At 42.8% G+C, this 19039-nt stretch overlaps 2 protein-coding genes across 8 annotated transcripts; both read right to left on the reverse strand.

The window, feature by feature from the left end:
* Positions 1–205: 205 nt before the first annotated feature.
* Positions 206–11472, reverse strand: LOC118313557 (kinesin-like protein KIF27). Of its 7 annotated transcripts, none has more exons than XM_047329000.1 (17): positions 10717–11472; positions 9697–10004; positions 9307–9507; positions 7523–8514; positions 6142–6285; positions 5779–5955; positions 5486–5676; positions 5299–5369; positions 5014–5151; positions 4365–4579; positions 3331–3393; positions 2969–3139; positions 2669–2860; positions 2296–2523; positions 1572–1770; positions 1097–1279; positions 206–729 (listed from the first exon to the last, which is right to left on the reverse strand). In XM_047329000.1, the coding sequence occupies exons 1-17, from the start codon at positions 10749–10751 to the stop codon at positions 686–688; spliced, it is 3552 nt and encodes a 1183-aa protein (XP_047184956.1). In that variant the 5' UTR covers positions 10752–11472; the 3' UTR covers positions 206–685. The 7 variants fall into 7 exon arrangements, with proteins under 7 accessions (XP_047184956.1, XP_035494983.1, XP_035494981.2 ...); XM_035639090.2 differs by having other exon boundaries at positions 1083–1279; XM_035639088.2 differs by having other exon boundaries at positions 206–1279; positions 11202–11469.
* A 611-nt stretch (positions 11473–12083) lies between these two features.
* Positions 12084–18933, reverse strand: c19h9orf64 (chromosome 19 C9orf64 homolog). The gene is made up of 7 exons (XM_035638824.2): positions 17756–18933; positions 16371–16567; positions 15407–15554; positions 14445–14557; positions 13615–13758; positions 12909–13104; positions 12084–12787 (listed from the first exon to the last, which is right to left on the reverse strand). The coding sequence occupies exons 2-7, from the start codon at positions 16557–16559 to the stop codon at positions 12558–12560; spliced, it is 1020 nt and encodes a 339-aa protein (XP_035494717.1). The 5' UTR covers positions 16560–16567; positions 17756–18933; the 3' UTR covers positions 12084–12557.
* Between the last annotated feature and the right edge of the window lie 106 nt (positions 18934–19039).

Genomic DNA, 19039 nt, shown 5'->3' on the forward strand with positions numbered 1-19039 from the left:
TGTTAGTTGTGTTTCTGCTGTTTTTGACAGCTGTTTTTTTAAAAGGAAATAATGTTTCTAAATTATTCAATGTTTATTTTGTAAAATATTACTTATGTGACAGAAGTTGAAAAAAATATATATGGCAAGGTTAATTGCTCCATGACATTGGTAATATGAGAAGCTCATTTATGTGGAACTGAAAAAGTTATGCAACACACTTGTCTCAAATCTTTGCTTTGCATTTTAGCAAGTTTAATCATTTTTACTCTAATAATAGTCATCCACATACAATATAATTTACACAGCAATAAACATACATACAGTGTAGCTAATCATACATTGTGCACAAAGATAGAAAAAATGTATACAAAAAATCAAGTGCATTAAAAACAACACATTACTGTCTTACGTGCAGAAAATATACTGTATCTACCGGCCATTTTAAGTGCTAAACAGTGCTGTTTATTAAAAGGCAAGAAAACGCAATAGTCTATTTGATAATATTTAACAACAATTAACATTAACAGATTTTCTCTCATGTTTTTATTTTTCACTAACAGCGAGAAGTAGTATAAGTAGTGGAATCTGTTTAGTGGGTGGAGATGGCGATGACCACAAGGTAAGCTATTGTATTATGACTACAGAAATGATAATCAGAAGGTTGTAGAGTTGTCTTTTGGTCTGGCCACTTCTACGGAGTCCTCTAGTATTGATTCAGTGCTGGTATCCACGACGAACCGTCGCCTCCTAGTGGCAGAACCAGATAACTGCAGGTAAGCCGGAGAAATCTGTCTCAGCTCTCGGCGACACACTCGAACTGTCATCTCTAACCCATCCCCACATTCACCAGCAGCTCTTTCTTTTCTCCCATCTGACTGTGTTTGTATTTGTTTCTGGTTGTATTCAGGCATTTTGGTATTTTTGTGTGCTTGAAGGTCAGAGGATAAGGAGGGATATGGGGTTACGTGTACATGTCTATTCATATGAGAATCCTCTGTCCATTGGTCTGTTTGCTCGGCGTATATTGTTGTGTATGTTGGTGTAATAACTGTCTTTGTTTGTGCCTTTTCAGTGACTGTCTGGGATTTGTTGGTGCTTACGTGTATCTGCATACTGTGTGTTTGTCTTTGCTCCTGTTTGTGCAACGACGGCCGATCGTCAGGGTGTAGGGCGCCACTGAAAAGCTCTTTGAGCTTCTTCTTGAGCTGTCGGCTTGAGCTTTTGTAGAAGAACAGTTCTTTCTCCAGATTCTGCAGACGGTCTTGGATAGCTTGCTGTGGCTCTCCTGAACCCCCCTCTAAACACACACACACACACACACACACACACACACACACACACACACACACACACACACACACACACACACACACACACAGACACGCACAGAATGAAAAATAAAGGATGCAGCAATATTCAATATCAAAAAAGTTCTGTGCAAATATAATATTTTTAAAAATTGTATGGCACCATTGAGCCACAAGGCAAATCCAATGTGCTCTACAGCTGCATAGACATACATGGAAAGAGCCATTCCAAAAAAACTCCCACAACTTCTTGTTTTGTCCTGGCTAACCTGATTTCCTTACCTTGAAGCTTCTGCAGGAGTTGCAGGATGTTGATCTGGTGATTTTTGTGCTGCTGGGTGAACCTGCGGTCTGCATCCAGGACCAAGCGCTGCACGGAGTCCTCCATCTCCCTCAGTACCCCCTCTTGCTCTCCAACATGAAGCTCCAGCTCTTTACAACGCAAATGCAAATGGCGCTCTGTCTCACGAAGACAAACAACCTGGAAGGGATGATAATGGTTGGAGGGAGCCAGACAAAGGTGCAAAAAATATATTATTACACTGTAAAATTACAAGGAAATTGGCTAAATCTTGTTCCTTTGTTTACTCTGACACATGCAGAGAAAAAACTAGGACATAGCCAAACAGGTGGGCGGGAGTTTATCATGGTGTAAAACTATAACAGTGAAAACGAACCTCCTGGTGAGAGGTTGATTAAGTTTAAATTTGAATTTTGATATGGTTTCTGTTAATGGAAAGATGACTCAGAGAGGACCAAGGCATGATATAATTAGCATTACAAAAATAAACTGCTGCCTGTCTGACTCATAAATCTCCAACTGGAACAGACAAAGTCGGCATTCAGTTTTCATCTGACGATGGTAAAATCAAGTTTTTTACTAAAATTGTTTTTAACCAAAGCTCAAACACCAGGCACACATAAATAATGGGAAAACCATGTTGGTTTTGTACGTAGATCTGAGTGTTGCCTATATCAATTTGTGTGTGTGTGCATTTTATCTAACCTTGTTGAAATATTTGACGAGCAGCTCCGAAGCCTCGGGTGGTGAGAGCTCCTTCAGCTTCCTTATGACATCACAGAGTTGAGCCGGTTCAGTGCTTTGTGACGAATACGAAGAGGAGTCAGTGATGAACAACATCTTCTGTTTGTCCCGAATGAAGTGGTTTTTAAACTCCAGAGCTGCATCCAGAGCTTCAATAGCTTCCTCCAGCTGGAGCAGGGAATGCCCCTCCTTAATGAGAACACACATTTATCAAAGGGCACAAACACAGTTTACACACTGATATCTAGTTTAGCTTTAAATCACCAAAACCTGTCAAGTCCACAGGTGTAAATTTTTGTTTAAAGTCATCACGTATGGTTTCCTCCTCTCTGACCTCCACACTAAGAACTCTATTTTCCTCCAGCTGCGCCTCCAGAGCGTCTCTCCTCTTTTTCAGCGTGTCTCTCTCCTTCTCCAGTTCCTCCTTGGTTACTCCTCCAGTCAGTCTTGCGTTGCTGCCGCTCTGCAGGTGCTGCTCCACAGTCTCCAACTGCACGGACACACGCTGCAGGTCCCGACTCAGAGCCTGACAAGTTAGTGACAGAAAAATAAACTTCCAGATGCCAGCAGGTGATATACAGACATCTAACAATAAATTAAGTAAATCATATTTAATACTTGTACGCAGACTGACCTGACTGGAGCGTAGCTTCTTGATCTCCAGTTTGTTTTTCTGCTGCAGACAGGCCTCCCTGCGCAGGACCACCTCCTCTCTCCTCCGCAGCTCCTCCTGCAGCTCCTGCTGCTCCGCTCGCTTCTGAAGCACCTGCTCCTCCTGCTGCTCCAGCCAACTGCTGCCCTGCGGCTACAGCGAGGACAAGGAGGAGCGAAGGAGTGTGAGGAGGGGGAAAGAGCCAAGAGAGGGGAGAAAGGTGACCCAAAAATTAAAAAGATAAGAACACAAAATAAAAATAGTATCATGGGAAGGTTGTATACAAGAAACTCAGTCAAGGGGAGGAAAAGCAAAACAAACTTTATTCTGCTTCAATGGTTTACCTTTTCCTTTGACTCTTCGTGGTTATTGCTCTCCCACACAGTCGATTCTCCTTCTCTTTGGTCCTATTAGCAAAATCACAAATCTTATTTACTCTTCACTCAGGAGCCATTCATAATTTGTCAGCTGATTTTCATTTGAGACATTAAAAATCTAAATTAGCACCTGAGTAGGGCCACCCACAATAGTTTTTAACTTATTTTTTTTCAGTGTGGCTACGCAGTTGCTTCTCCAGAAACGACAAGCTCAACTCATCTCATCTCATCTTCAACCGCTTATCCGTGGTCGGGTCGCGGGGGCAGCAGCTTCAGTAGGGGGCCCCAAACTTCCCTTTCCCGGGCCACATTAACCAGGTCTGACTGGGGGATCCCGAGGCGTTCCCAGGCCAGTGTGGAGATATAATCTCTCCACCTAGTCCTGGGTCTACCCCGAGGTCTCTTCCCAGCTGGACGTGCCTGGAACACCTCCCAGGGGAGGCGCCCAGGGAGCATCCTTACCAGATGCCCGAACCACCTCAACTGGCTCCTTTCTACGCAAAGGAGCAGCGGCTCTACTCCGAGCTCCTCACGGATGACTGAGCTTCTCACCCTATCTCTAAGGGAGACACCAGCCACCTTTCTAAGGAAACCCATTTCGGCCGCTTGTACTCGCGATCTCGTTTTTTCGGTCACGACCCATCCTTCATGACCATAGGTGAGGGTAGGAACAAAGATTGACCGGTAGATCGAGAGCTTTGCCTTCCGGCTCAGCTCCCTTTTTGTCACAACGGTGCGGCAAAGCGAGTGCAATACCGCCCCCGCTGCTCCAATTCTACGGCCAATCTCACGCTCCATTGTCCCCTCACTCGCAGACAAGCTCAACTGACTGTGGAATATCAGAAAGATATGGCTGAAGATCAGAATATTTGATTTTGTTGAATTCGGTCCATCAACCAAGTTTGTATCAACAGACCTGGCCTATAGCTTTAAGACTTCGCCTATTGCACCAGCTTGACATATTTGATGATACCTTTTTAAATCTGTACATTTCAACTCACCCCAGTTTGGCCAAGTTCTTCGTTGTTGTCACCAGTCTGTCGAAGCTGCCTGAGGTTGGTCTGAAGCTGTTCTCTCTGCAGTCTCATGTGTTGAAGGCTGCGACGCACCTCTGTTCGGACTTGCTGGCTCTGCATGGAAAGTTTTGCCAATAGTCCAGCTTCTCTGCCATCGTGACTCTGCCTGCTGTGGCTGTTTACTGCTTGGATCTCCTTGTCTGTGAGAAATAAAACACAAAATTTAGAGAAAACACAAATAAATGCCAAAGGTTTTATACTATTATGTTATGATTCTTCGGTGTTGAGCTGTTGTTGTCCGGAGATTCAGTAAAAACATTAAGACAGGAGTCTGAATGAAACAGCTTCTGAAGAGACTTGTTTTTTGTCCCCTTTTCAATCGTTTTCATTGAAAGTTCAGAGGCATGACACCTCTAGGCTACACTACAGGCTGCTATATATAGTATTGCTACATCATCGTCAAAATAACCCTTCCGCTGTCATTCTTTAACTCCTAAATTCACTCAGCAGGAGCCTTTGGAAGTACTGCAGAAATGTTTTGATTATACACAGCAAACACAAAACACATGCTTTCATAGACAAACAAATCAGCTAAAAAGTTCTACTCTACAAAGTCATTTTTATAAAAGCACACCAGTTTTGTCAAGCTCCTGGATGAGCTCCTCTTCCATGCCCATGATGACGGACATATCTCGGATCCTTCTGTGGGTAACACTGGCTCTTAGTCTGCCCTTCCTCAAGTGGCTTTGTTGAGCCTGGGTTTCCTTGGTGTCTGTGAAGAAAGAGTAACTTACAATATAACTTCTTGGATATAAAAAACTGCTTGGAATAGCACAGAACTGTGATAGGAAATCCTTACTATAAAAGGACAAGAAATAAAAATAACTGTTAAATAAATTTAAATACAGGTTAAGTATACCTGTGGCTCGTTGAGGTACTAATGGATTCCCATTCTTCTGCTGGCTGGTCCATGTTCGGTTTAAAGAACACCTGAAGGAACATCACAATAGTTGATTGTTTGATAATTTCCGATCTAATTTATGGCTGCAAGAATAGCAGAGTTTGTAAATCAAAGATTATCGGCTTGTGTTTTTACGAACACTTACCTAAATGCCACACCTTCGTCCTCCTCTTCCTCCTCCTTCTCTTGACCCAGGTCTTTGCTCTCTGCCTGTTGTTTTATGAATGGACAGTATACCTCATCCTTTTCCTCAAGCTCAGCCAGAAGGAGATGTCCACGCATCTTAAAGGCTGCCATCACCCTCTCCAGGGAATAGGCTGGAGGACTGGAGTGAATCTACAAACACATGCGTACGCACAGCCATGAACAACAGTGTGAGTGCGCACACAGATTTGTGTTTAGGACAAACAATAATACCAGAACAGTGTGTCTACCTACCTTCCTCGGAGGCCCGCGATCACAGCTGTGTCCGATCAGAGGGACGCTGTGGGGCCTTTTGCCTGAGTTCCCAGAAGCCACTGCTTCCACTGCTGCCCTGGAGGTTGCACCCCGAAAGGTCATGATGTCACTGCGAAGACGATCGATTAGAATCTGCTGATCCACCAGTTGTTCAGTCTGAAAACATTCACAGACAAATATTGACACAGACACGCATTTGAATAGAAAAAAAAGGAAAACCATCAGAGTTGTCAATACATTTGAGGAAACGTTTGGATTTTTATTTGCAGATAACCTACAACGCTGAATGCAGTGTCCGTACCGACTGTATTAGAGCGCTGCGTTCAAAGTTGTTCCTCTCACCTGTAGGCGACTACGTTCCTTCTCTTCCTCTAAGGCTTGGAGGTGGGTTTTGGTTTCTTGAAGAAGTTTTCTAACATCTTTTTGTACCTTTCTCAGTTCTGCGTCTTTCTGTTCCAATAGCAGCTTCTCTATGTTTAGAGCCTCCTGTGGGTAAGAGGGAATTTTTGATTTACTTTTTGCATAGTAAATAGTTGATTCAGTAGCCCACCTCTCACTGAAAAGTCAGAATGTTTTTTACTTATTTATGTACATCCTAACATCCATGGGATGCAGTCGTTGCTAATGTTTTATGTTAAACCAGCACTCTTGACCTTTGGAACGAAGAAGGCTACTCTTCATTTGGTGAACTAAAACATTTACATCATACAACACTGTGACTGCTTTTTAAATGGTGAGAGATGAGTAATGACCGGCGACAGATGAGCGGGATTAATTAGCAACCTGCGACCCTGTCTGTTCTCGTCAGTTTCAAATATACTGAATAAAATGACTGGAGCAGAGAAGGGTATTAGAATAAAATCAAAATAAAATAAGTACTTTGAGTTGTGATGGATGTAGATTCATTAACTAGAAGTAGATGTTACAATCCCTGAAGACAGCACTTTACTTACCAGAGTGTAGTTGCTTTTGCAATGACCACCAGATAGAGCTACCATTACGATACATCATAAATTTAGAGTCATCCCTGGTTAGGGTTAGGTGAGTGGGTAGGGAAGAAGGTCTAGCTCTGTAAAGATTCATTGGCTAGGACTTGGTGTACAATCCTCGAAGAATCAGCACTCCGCCTGCCTTATTGTCATTGTTTCTGGTCAACCAGATGTAGCTACCAATTCAATTCAATTCAATTTAATTTGTATATCTCAACATACACTATTTCAAGACACTTTACATTGTGAGGTCGAGACCTCACAATATTACAGAGAATCTCGACAGTTCCCACAATGAGCAAGCACTTGGTGACCGTGGAGAAAAAAAAACATCTCCCTTTTAACAGGAAGAAATTTCTAGCAGCCCGGACTCAGTTTTGGGCGGCTATCTGCCACGACCGATTGGGGTGAGAGGAGAGAAATGGGGGAGAAGAGAGAGGTGGCTAGAAAGAGGGGGAGAGAAGAGAGTGGAGAGAAGAAAGAAAAGAGAGAGAGAACAGTTGTACAACCGTCATGACACATTATCAGTTGGGAACCTTTGTGCTATTGGAACAGATTCCATGATATTTTCACTCTGAACAAAAGCTAATTCAATTAAATCCACTACCTGTATAATTTTTCTGAATTCCATGTATGGATATGGACCAGCTCCTTTCAATTATAATGGGGGAAAAAAATATTTGTAAACTTTAATGGCAGTCGGATCTTTCTCTTTCTAACTTTTGTATCATTACCTGGCATCTGTTGAGCTCTTCTCTGAGCTTTGATATTGCAACAGGCTGGTCTCCATCCTCCTCTGAACCGTCCTCCTCATCGATTTGATGTGTGTTGGTGACAACTGTCAGTCTATTCTGCCAATCCTGCAGTCGCTGCCTGAAGGAATGACTTGGAGATGGGCCAGAGATATCGGTAAGCAGAGCTGAAGCCTCCAGTGTTAGTAGGCGGTACTGGTTCCTCTTCTGCTCGGGCTCAGATCTCTTCATCTGACTTGACTGTGTAAAGCTCTCCCCCTCTACAGCTCCTCCACCTGTCCTCTCCCTCTGCATCTCTGTCTCTCTCTCCTTCTTTTTCAGCAGCTCTCTCAGCGTCTGTACTTCATACTCCAGCTCCCCGAGTCGAGCCTCGCCAGGGTCCCAGGCTGTAGGACATGATTTACCCTCTGGGGGAGTAGATGTTGCTGCGGGACAGTTGCGAATGTGACGAGCCTTGGTTGCAAAATGCAGAACACCCAGCGTCTCAGCGACACTGTGGTGAGAGGGGCTCACACACGCCACCATCAATGTATGGGCAGAGCCTCCAAGTGAATCACGGAGGAGACGGGTGATCTTGGCATCACGGTACGGTATGTACGCACTGTTGCAGCTGTTACCACGGCGATTTCGAGCAGGGTCAGACAGGGCACGGATAACATTGCCCAGTGCGAGCAGGCCTGCGTTGATGTGAACAGACTCTTTGAGCCGTGCCCCGGTGTTGCCAGTTTTTCCAGCGCGCTCCGAACCTGCCAGGTCGACCAGACAGAGTTTAGAGGAGCGGGCAGACTTTAAGGAGGAGTGGTTGTTGTTGTTGTGGCAACATTGGATGACTTGAAGGGTGAGGATGGCGTGAGAGCGACTGGAGTGCTCGTTCATCCCTGTGGTGCCAGTTTGCCGCAGAGCATTACCCGTCTCTAGAACGCTGAGGAGCTCCTCTACTGAGGTGACGACCAGTTCTTTGGCTCCTACCACCACTGAAGACACACACGGAAACACACAATGATTATTTGTATTGAAATGCTTGTGCAATATTACTTCAGCCAATGTAGAACGTAGTGTCTAATCTCGATACATGACTTCCTTATTCTCTCTTAAGTAATGCCGTTCGTTAAATCAATAATTTTACACATGGAGATCGGTTTACAAATCATGGGAAGTACTACATAGCCTGTGATTTTGACTGATCATATAAAGACTTCTGCAGCTCCACTGATCTACAAGCTCTACTGGTGTAACCAGGGTGGTAACATGGGCTTGGGGTTTAAAAGTCAACCACAGAAAACCTCTGTTACAAACTAGGTCGTAGGGCATAGGCCACAACAAAGTGACAGGGATCCAATAAAAAACACATTTCTGAGGTGCATGGTGTGTGTTTGGACTGTAATACTCTAATACTAAATGCCACAATATGCTGGCCTCTGATGTCATTTAAATTGTTTCTCTTGCACATCTCATAGCCAACCTTATGGGAGTTCAATACTGATTCACAGGAGTAGACTTTTTAACAGTACATCACTTAGACAGTAGTACCAGTAACATGATGATCTACTTTGTGATGCAATAAACGGCATGTACTTATACAGGATTGGTTTAGACAAATAGCTGAAGGGTGGATATAAGGAAAGAATCTACATAGATAACAAATGGGTTATATCGTTATAATTTAAAAAGGTCTAAATGAGTCAATGACTCACATGCAATCTATGTGGAATGTGAAAACACATTAATTCATTTTTTTTCTTTCTGGGAGTCAAAAAAGACATTACCCGTGTTTCCCTTGTCGTCCTCTCTGATGTGAAGCTCTTTGTGATTGGAGTGCAGGTCCAGCAGGTCTCGCAGTTCCTCCTTGTACAGCTCCATGTATGAGACCCGCACTGTGACCTCCAGACCATCACTGTTCTTCATCTTCTCCTCCAACAACAAGAACACATCCTGGGCCAGCCGGTCAATAATTCCTCCCTCCTCATCTGAGAGAGAGGTTGTGGAAAGAAGAGACACCGAGTAGTAAAGGTCAGGATTATGCAAAGACAGATGTTAGACACCTTTTGGGTCAAATGTCTAGTTAAATTCAAAACAATTTAAGACACTTTCAAGTCTAACGAATCATCCCCCTCTCAGTCCCTCTAAAACGGCCACCTGTGCTTGGTACAACTTACCCAGATTTCCCCCTCCAAGTGTGTATGTCTTCCCTGATCCGGTTTGTCCGTAGCAGAAAACCGTGGCATTGAACCCGTCGACCAGGGACTCGACCAGCGGCTGGACGCAGGACTCGTACACATCATCCTGGCTGGCCGACGGTCCAAACGCGTGGTCGAAGGAGAAGAGTCGGTCCGGGCCGAGCATCACCTGCGCCGAGCCCGGCACCACCCGCGCACACACCTGGTGGTTGTGGAGGACTTCTCTGGGAAGCAGGGGCCGGATGCGGACCGCAACGCGCACAAACACCTCGCTCATGGTCTCGTCACTGACAATGACAAACAGTGAAAGAGCCAGTGATGGAGTTTTACTCTCACCTCAGCACCAACATGTCATTCTAGCCAAATTCCAGCCTCTTTCTTTTTGGTCCTCTTCTCCTTCCACATTTTCCAACCTACAAACATCATTCAGACATCAACACGTCCAGTTAGGACATGCAGGCTTGCATTCAACATGTTGAATAACTGTAATGTTCAAAGTTTACACTTTTCATGCATTTTCAATTCGTATCCACTCATTCATACTTTCAGCTACGAACTCCATCCAGCCCTTAAAGGGTTCCACGTCTCTTAGACATCCAGGGTATCGTTCAACTTTGAATCCCAGCGGAACTTTTCAAAATATCCATCTCTGTTTGGTGTACTCACACTTTAATGTGAGTGTGTATGTGGCGGGATGTTCACAACTGGAGGAGATGCAAGATGGAAACTGATCTTGAAAATGTTTTCTTCTTCTTCTTCTTATTTCACTTATTTTTTACATCAAAACCAAGGGATTTGTGTGCCACTAAGTGAGCAGAGTGCCAACCGACTACTGCATTATACCAATATTATACCATAATTATATATATATATAATTCATGGAGCCCAAATGAAGTTATTATCCAGCTAATCCTCAATACTCATGATAACTCCACTGCTGCATGGCTTGTGTCTGGCCGAGCCAGTGTTGTGCCAGGTCATGTTAACACAAGTGTTGACCAATGTTGGACTTCTCTCGGTCCGTCCCAGGACATCGCAGCGGTCTCCCTCAGTTCTCCCTCAGGTCTCCCTCAGTTCTCCATCAGGTCTCCCTCAGTTCTCCATCAGGTCTCCATCAGGTCTCCCTCAGTTCTCCATCAGTTCTCCATCAGGTCTCCATCAGTTCTCCATCAGTTCTCCCTCAGTTCTCCATCAGTTATCCCTCAGTTCTCCATCAGTTCTCCCTCAGCCGCAGATCCCTGCCTCGGCAGGTCTGAAGACACCTTCGTGCTCTCGGTTCTTTCCGGGAGATCACAGGTCACATGGGCCCTCGATCCTTTGATCATCATCATTTTGTACGTCTTCTCCTTCCACGTTTGTTTCAGCCTAACTTCATTCAGACATCAACACGTTCGGCTCGTTTTTCCTCTTCCTTACCTTTTCTACTTATTTTTTGTTGCTTTTCAACATGTTGGGAACCAACGCGTAACCGACGGACAATTTACCAAACGAAGCATCTCGTTGACTTGGTGTGTAGTCGTAGTCCGAGTCGTCGTTGTTGTTGCTGTTAACTTCCACTTCTCCGGTTTGTTGTCGCTCCTCGGTTGCCCGGGAAACCGCCGCCGTGCTCCGGGCCGCAGTCGACGAAAAGCCGGAGATGCGTTCAAGACTCTTCGTGGAGAGCGGACCGAGGGGACGTGAAGGCAACAGCGCCCTCTGCTGAATGTGCTTCTCCAGTATTTAAACTTAAGACTTGCTGTACTCACATTCCTAATGATGCAAAAGATGTGTGTACAAGTTTGACAAATAAAAACAAATCAAACAAACATGTGGATATATTCCAAAGTTCCAGACTTTTTCATATAAAATTCCCTGCCTTTTTCTTCCCCTTCATCCGACCAAACACTAGAATTCTCTGACTGATGAGCTACAAAACTTTTTTTTTTAATAATCTAATTTCAACTTTGAACAATTTGAGAAAATTATATTTTCAGATGCTGTATTTCTTCTTAACACTCTGACCATTCATCCATCCATCGTCTACCGCTTCATCCACTTAAGGGTCGTGGGGGCGCTGGAGCCAATCCCAGCTGACATTGGGCGAGAGGCGGGGTTCACCCTGGACAGGTCGCCAGGGCCACATAGAGACAGACAACCATTCACTCTCACATTCACACCTACGGGCAATTTAGACTCTTCCATTTACCTAACCCCACTCTGCATGTCTTTGGACTGTGGGAGGAAGCCGAAGAGAACCCACGCATACACAGGGAGAACATGCCATCGCCACACAGAAAGGCCCTGGTTGGCTTGAACCGGGACTCGAACCCAGAACCTTCTTGCTGTGAGGTGACAGCGCTAATAACTACACCACCGTTCAAACCAAATATATTCAAAGGTATAGATTTATTGCACCATATATAATTTTTTTAATTAGAAGATTTCAAAGAAGTTGTCCTGCTTGCTTTAAGTGGATGAAGCCAAAATCAGGTTAATCTATTGCAACACTCGTGTCAAAGAAGTAGCACACAATGTGTGATCAAAATACAGTATATTCACTGTGTGGTTGCTGCAGATTTACAGTGTGTGTTCACAGTTGATCTGAAGGGTAGAAAATGTTCCATCTCATCAACAGTAAAGATGTAACTTGACTGTAAATGGACAACAGTGCTACTACCCACATAGACAAACACGCTACATTAAAGCTTCAAACCTGTTGCCATTACAGCGAGAGAGAAGCCCCATTTGTACATATATCTGGCACAGGAGCATGCTTGGCTTTATCCCAGGGAAAGGCACCAGTGCCAAGGCTGCACACTGACAAGTGCAGCCTACTGTATGTGAGGCTGCCAGCCAGCTCCTCAGTAGTAAATACAGCGTGTGTGGTGTACGGGAATGTGGGCCATCTCTTTATGATGCTGTTTGGCATAAGGCCACAGGTAGAAGTCTATGACTGCGGGGTTGATGTTACACGTCTGTCCGTCTCGCTCCAGCATCAGCTTGCTGAGTCGGTCTTTGATTAGCTCCACAGACCAAATTGAACAGCCCCGGATCTCGACCTCTCTCCTGTCTCCTGAACGCAGCAGTTCACCTGCAAGAAATGTGAGACAAATGCACATCACACAGGGGGATCATGACATACTACTTAACGAATAATGTCTTAAAACACACACACACACACACACACACACACACACACTCTCCTGTCTAACCATTCTTCAATGTCTGCATCAGAGTGTCAGAGTAGCGCAGTGCTCCAAGGTAGACAAGAGCCTGCGGGATCCTGTAGTCTGCAAACATGGTGAGCCAGTCCATGTCAATGATCTCCCCATCTCCTCTGGCCTCCATGACGCCCCAGAAATCTGCCACCAGGATCTGGGCTCGCTTGTAGAATGAGATTCTCTTCCCCTGCGACAAAAAGGACACTATGTTTGATAACCTGCTCATACTGTATATGCTGTTTGTTCTTAAGCCGGACAGATGTTCTTTAAAAGGGATAATATACATACAGGCTACAAAGAGTGTGCACAGAGGGTAAATTGCTCCTTCACTGACTGTATACTAAATATACACATATGAAGTGAGCATTAGAAATATTTTCACACTGTCTTCAGCCAGGAGATGGAACTCTAACATCATAATCTGTCTTCTCCACATTTATATCAGATCACACACTTCTAATAAACGTTCAAGATGTTTATACATGTTTTTTGTTTTATTATACTATCTATTTAAAGTGATATAATTGTACAGTATATTTGTTTTATTGGTAATGAATTCAAGAGAAAACTTCTGGTTGACAAAAACTAGACTAAATATCTGAAAACACAAGTACATTTTCACAAGACTATTTCTCTGGCAAACATGAGATACATTAAATGTTTCGATTATCTAGAAAAGGTGTGCTGTAACTCTGACCTCATACACAGCCTCGTCCCTGTAGGAAGGGATCTTCTCCACAATGAGCTCCACCATCTTTCGGGCATCGTTCCCGGCTTGGCTGATAAAACTGCGAAAACTTCCTCCATGTTCCAGCAACACGAGGCCGCCTTCAGTCAGCACCTAGATCAGACAGATTCACTTCAAGTTTGACCATAAGGAAGAGAAAGGAGGATGAGCTGCATACTTCCCCTTTAACATGAAGGGAATACAGCGGAGGTGTCAGTTTTCTTAATTAATGTAAAAATCTATCTAAATAGAGGATTGAAAATGTAATCAAAATGAATTCATCTGTAAGGAACATGGTTTTCAATGTTGTAGATTCGTAATTTTTTTTTTTTAGAAAAACCCATATGTCAGTTCTCTATTCAATGTACATACTATATTTAGTCTATTGATTAGAGACACAAGATGATACATCCTGTTTTTTTCTCACCACATCTGTTTGTCTCTGAAAAGAGCTGCTTTAGTTTTGTGCTGAGAATGTAAATGGGTTGCAGCCAAAGACAGCTGTGCGTTCAGAGGAGTCAAATACTTTTTCAAATACTGAAGATGGATCAAACTGTGATACTGGAGTAATGCTGTTTTCAGACAAATCTTTTTCTGGAAATTTGACAAGGGGGCTGGCAGGAAAGGTTCCCAGAAAATGTGCATAGATCGCCCCAGAGAAGTTCAGGGAATTGTTCAGACTTCAGTGCATATCTGAAAGCAGTTTAAGATGACTGAAGGGAAATGTGGATTAAGTGTGTTGATACATCCCCCTAGTATCATGGCTGTTGGACAATAACATGAAAATGATAGAATAGAACCTTGTGGCGGGCCTGGAGCATCGGCATGGGCGTTTCATTGTCAGATCGAAGGACGTGTCCCAACTCCTCCACACTCATCTGAGAAAAGTACTTTGGATCAGTGATCGGTATACCTGTGGAGCGAGGATGAGAGAACCAGCGAGATGGATTTATCTTCAGAAAGTATCTTGTGGAGGGGAAGTGGACTCTAATGCGAAGTTCTGGTGTGCTATAATTACATATAACTCCACAGTAGCTATTTCTCGCAGGAGCCTCAAAAGACATAATTTGTTCTGATCTCATGCTGTCAACCCTTGATATTCCCTGTAACAAAGCAACCTGTGCTATTCTAAGAGAGGCTCTTGTAATTATAAAGGCCCCAGCTACCACACACAGAGAGCACTATTGCATACGAGACATAATTGATTCATATCCGGAGTCATTCATGCTTATTATGAATGATGCACAGGCACACGCAGCGCTGCAAGCAATTTCCTAGTTCAAGTAAAGGGCACATGCACAATAACTGGTAATAGCAGTGAAAAACAAAAGCCCACATGGTATATGAACAAAGAGACATCAAAAGGGGGCTTCAATATACATGTTTTTTTCTCCAGAGACCAAGTGTCTAACAAAAAGGATAAATTAGTCTAAAAAAAATGTGAAGATGTCTTCACTGTGTGAATTCTTCATCATTCTGACATTTCTATCACCCAGGTTGTTCGTTTATGTACTGAGTAGAATCTGGATTATTTTCAGTGTAGTTTTGATAAAAAATGTTAATTTACAGCTACGCTGCATCACCTCAACTCAAATACTCTTTTCCACCTGCTACGTGCGCCCCGCTTATATCGATCCGCTACCAACAAAACAAAATGTGTTATTTTAAGCCTTGACATGAGATATGTCGTCCCATCCCTTGAGAAATTCTTGTGTCCACGCATAATTTATGCAGTGATATACTATGCTATACACGCTCTCACCTTCCTCCATGGCCCTGGTAATGGCAGCACAAAGTGTCATGTAGCCTGTATACGTCGTCCCTTTATAAGTCACCTCACACTGCTGAATTTCTTCCTCTGGCCAAAAGGAGAAGTTCATGGTGTCGACCACAAACACCCAGTTCATTCCCTGCAGGGTTAAAAGACACAAGTTATTCAGTGAGAGACACCAAACTGTTTAGACCATGTACTGGGTATTATTAGTAAATCTATGGAAGGAACACAGTTAATGTACTGTAAGACAAATGGCTGAAAGACAATAAAAGTGCCTAGAAAATGTTCCTGTTTTCATTAATATTTACTGTCGAGGACTGAAATGTCTTGTTTTTTCCATCACTGTGAAAATACTGAACAGTTTTTACTTAATAGGAGTCACCAAAGCTGACCGGGTGGTGACCTTTCCTAATAAAATTTTTTATATATATATTAAGAGCGACAGGTGACCTCTACAGGCAAAATCTAAAACATATTCAGTTAAATATGATGCAAATCCTCCAGTTTGAAAGGCTTAAAGGATCAACTAATGCTTGATAAACAACTTAAAGGATTTATCAATTATCTAAAATCTAAATCAATTTTCTTTTGACTGACTAATTGACTGTCTCGTTGTTTGACCCACTTTTAACTGTCATTAGCAACAGTGAATCATCTCAGCAAAAATATCTGAAATCCAGTGATACAGACTGAGCTAGACGATGCACTAGCTCAGTCAGAAATCCTCGGAACTTTTTTTTTTATCTTGTCCTTATATTTGCATTCATTTGACATCCTTCGTGGATTTTTGTGTCCTGAAGTTTGTCATCTGTCACATACACTACTGAATATATGTGCTGCATCTGGCCTTTTCACTGAACACAAATTAATATGTAGCGTGTTGTTCGCCACTTATGTATGCTGTGAAAATGTATTTAGCACTCTGGGTGGCCCCAGCTGTTATCAAACTCCCCTGGTCAGACGTGGGTGTCGGGGCCAATGGATTTGCCTCTTTCCAGCCACTGGCAGTCAGACTCTCACTGTGTCGGAGAGCGTAGAGCATCTCCGCCACCTTGTGCACGCCCTTCTCCTCCACAAACACGTCCCGACTCCGCTCTGCTATGAACTGGCCGGACTCACGAGGAAGCAGGGGCGTTTCCATGATGGATACTGTAAACAAAAAGCGTAAACAAAATTGAAGGATCACAGACAGGTAAACAAGCATGCTTCTAAATATGACTCCACGGAAGTAATAAGACAAATAATCATCTGTTACAAACACATTCATGTTTGCATCACAAGCTGCCTCTACGTGCATGCACGGATGTGGGTGTAGAGGGAGTGTGAACGCTCGTGCCCTTTTCCTTCTGAAACAGCTATATCCTCCATACACCTCTAGGGAAGTGACATTTTAAAGATGATCTCCCAGCTTTATTAGATAATTCGCCATGAAAAGACATAATGAGCATGAGAGGGATGTTTTCTGTCTTTTTGTTTTTTTGAAGAAAACATTGCATGCATTTACAAAGTCACTCAGGGACACAGTTAATATCGATTTGTAGTGGTGGAACGTCACAGCACAGTAAATAAGCATTGTACTTAAGTGCAGTTCTGTTTGCACAGAGCAAATTTTATGCAGGTATAAAGAAATAGCCAGAATAGACTTCACCTCAACCAAATACAACACTAAAACGTTTTTACATGTTAATGCATCACTAATAATTGCGGGATAAAAGTAATAGCAATTCAGAGCAACTTAGCCTGTAATGTAGGTAATTCTTGTGCTAACATTCATCTCACATGATAGTTCCTCTTCTGAAGTGCAGTTTTAAGTGCAGAAGTGTGCAGCTGATTTTTCTTTTGACTGCAGAAAAAGATGAGAATTATTTCTTCCACCACAGTGAGGATTACATCCCCCTCCGTCTGTCTTAATTGTTTCGTGCCCGTGTGTTAATGATATCATCTCGATCAGACTGATAATGGGACACTGACGCACGTGGTGGCTGAATGAATGGAGCTGATTTTCAGTGCTCTTTGTGATTCGTCACATGATTTACTCTGAGAGAATGGTTGTTGTTGTTTTTTAAGTTCAATAGTTTATTTCGCATTTTGTCCTTGTCTTATTTATACAACGAGCAGTATTGTCCGTGGCCCAATCATATCGCACTGTTAGGTTTTATTGATGGAACCGGACGAGCAAAGTGCACGAAGAGCAGACTGTCGCCGCCGACACGCAGAACACGGAGTCGACACACCGTGGATCAACAGCGCAGGGTTTTTAAGATACAAGTTCGCTGATCAGCGGCATCTTACACATTCACTCGTTGGTTCAAGAACTGGTGTTTTGACTGAACTTACCAACAAATGCAGGTAAAACAGCGCGGAGACTCGTGATCGCTGCGTCGCGCTTCCACTACCTGGTTTCCAGTTGTCGACCAATCAGAGTCTCCGCTGTGGACTCATCGCAGACCGAGGGACCAATCAGACGAAGCCAGGAGGGGAAACCAGGAGAACAATATCCGTTGTGAAAAGGGGGGAAAAGAATTTTATATATAAAAAAAGTTACCAACTAGTTCAATGTAGCCTATGATCTATGACACTTTTCACTATTTTCGGAAACAATCCATCGTCATAATGAAAAAAATCACTGTTTGCTTAGAGTATAATACAAATGTACCTGAGGTTTTCTTCGGGTTAATTACACAGACAAAATGGAAGCATTTCGAAGCTACTCAACTTTTGAACAAACAAGCGCAACATAAATCATAACAATCAAAACTATGTTTGTGATCCATGCAATATTTTTGATTAGCAATATTTGGCAATTCCACCTTTTTTGTCTTGATAGTAAATTTGAGGGATTTTAAACAAAAAATGCAACCATCACTTAGAGCTTGATTTGTGGACAGCTTTAGATAGATAATTCATTAAATATATTATATCCAGTGGAATTTCTCTTTCTGTGAATAGATGAGAGTAAGGACATTGACGGATGTCCTACAGACAAAACATTTTTTTTTTAATTATTTTTCATCATGATCATAGTATTATTTATTGTTTTGAGCTATAAGCGGGTTCAGGTAGTCATTTTGTCCGTTCATTTGGCAATTAAGAAATGTCAGTAAACAGGAATTGACCTTCAGGGAGATTATGCAGACTCTTGACTGTTTAAATATGACCTTCAAGTTAGAGTCATCATAAGAAAATGTCACAAACCTCACATTCAACATCTAAACACACCTGATGTCCTGTGGAGTGATTAAGTTAAAATATTATTTTTTTTCTGGGAGCATTGATTTCAAACTGTTAAGCACCGGGATGGATCGATTATGCTTTGAGTTTGTGTTGCAGCCAGTTAAACAGGGAACATGTTCAATTAAACAACAGCAAATATTGGAAGTAACAGTAAATGGGTTAAAATCCTTGAAAGATTAATGTAAAACCTGGCTACAATACAAGCAGAGATATTTGCCAAAAGTGGGTGGTACCAAGTGCTGACCAAGCAGGGTATCATAATCTTTTCCTCATTTGTTTTTTTGCAATTGCAAAAAATTGGAATAAAACAAGTTATCTTGTGTAAAATGAAATAATTGTTAACTCCAACATCTCACCAAAATTAACATTAGTGCATAGAAAACTGAC

This window comes from Scophthalmus maximus, chromosome 19, assembly GCF_022379125.1.
Source record: "Scophthalmus maximus strain ysfricsl-2021 chromosome 19, ASM2237912v1, whole genome shotgun sequence".
In the NCBI taxonomy this organism is placed as follows: domain Eukaryota; kingdom Metazoa; phylum Chordata; class Actinopteri; order Pleuronectiformes; family Scophthalmidae; genus Scophthalmus; species Scophthalmus maximus.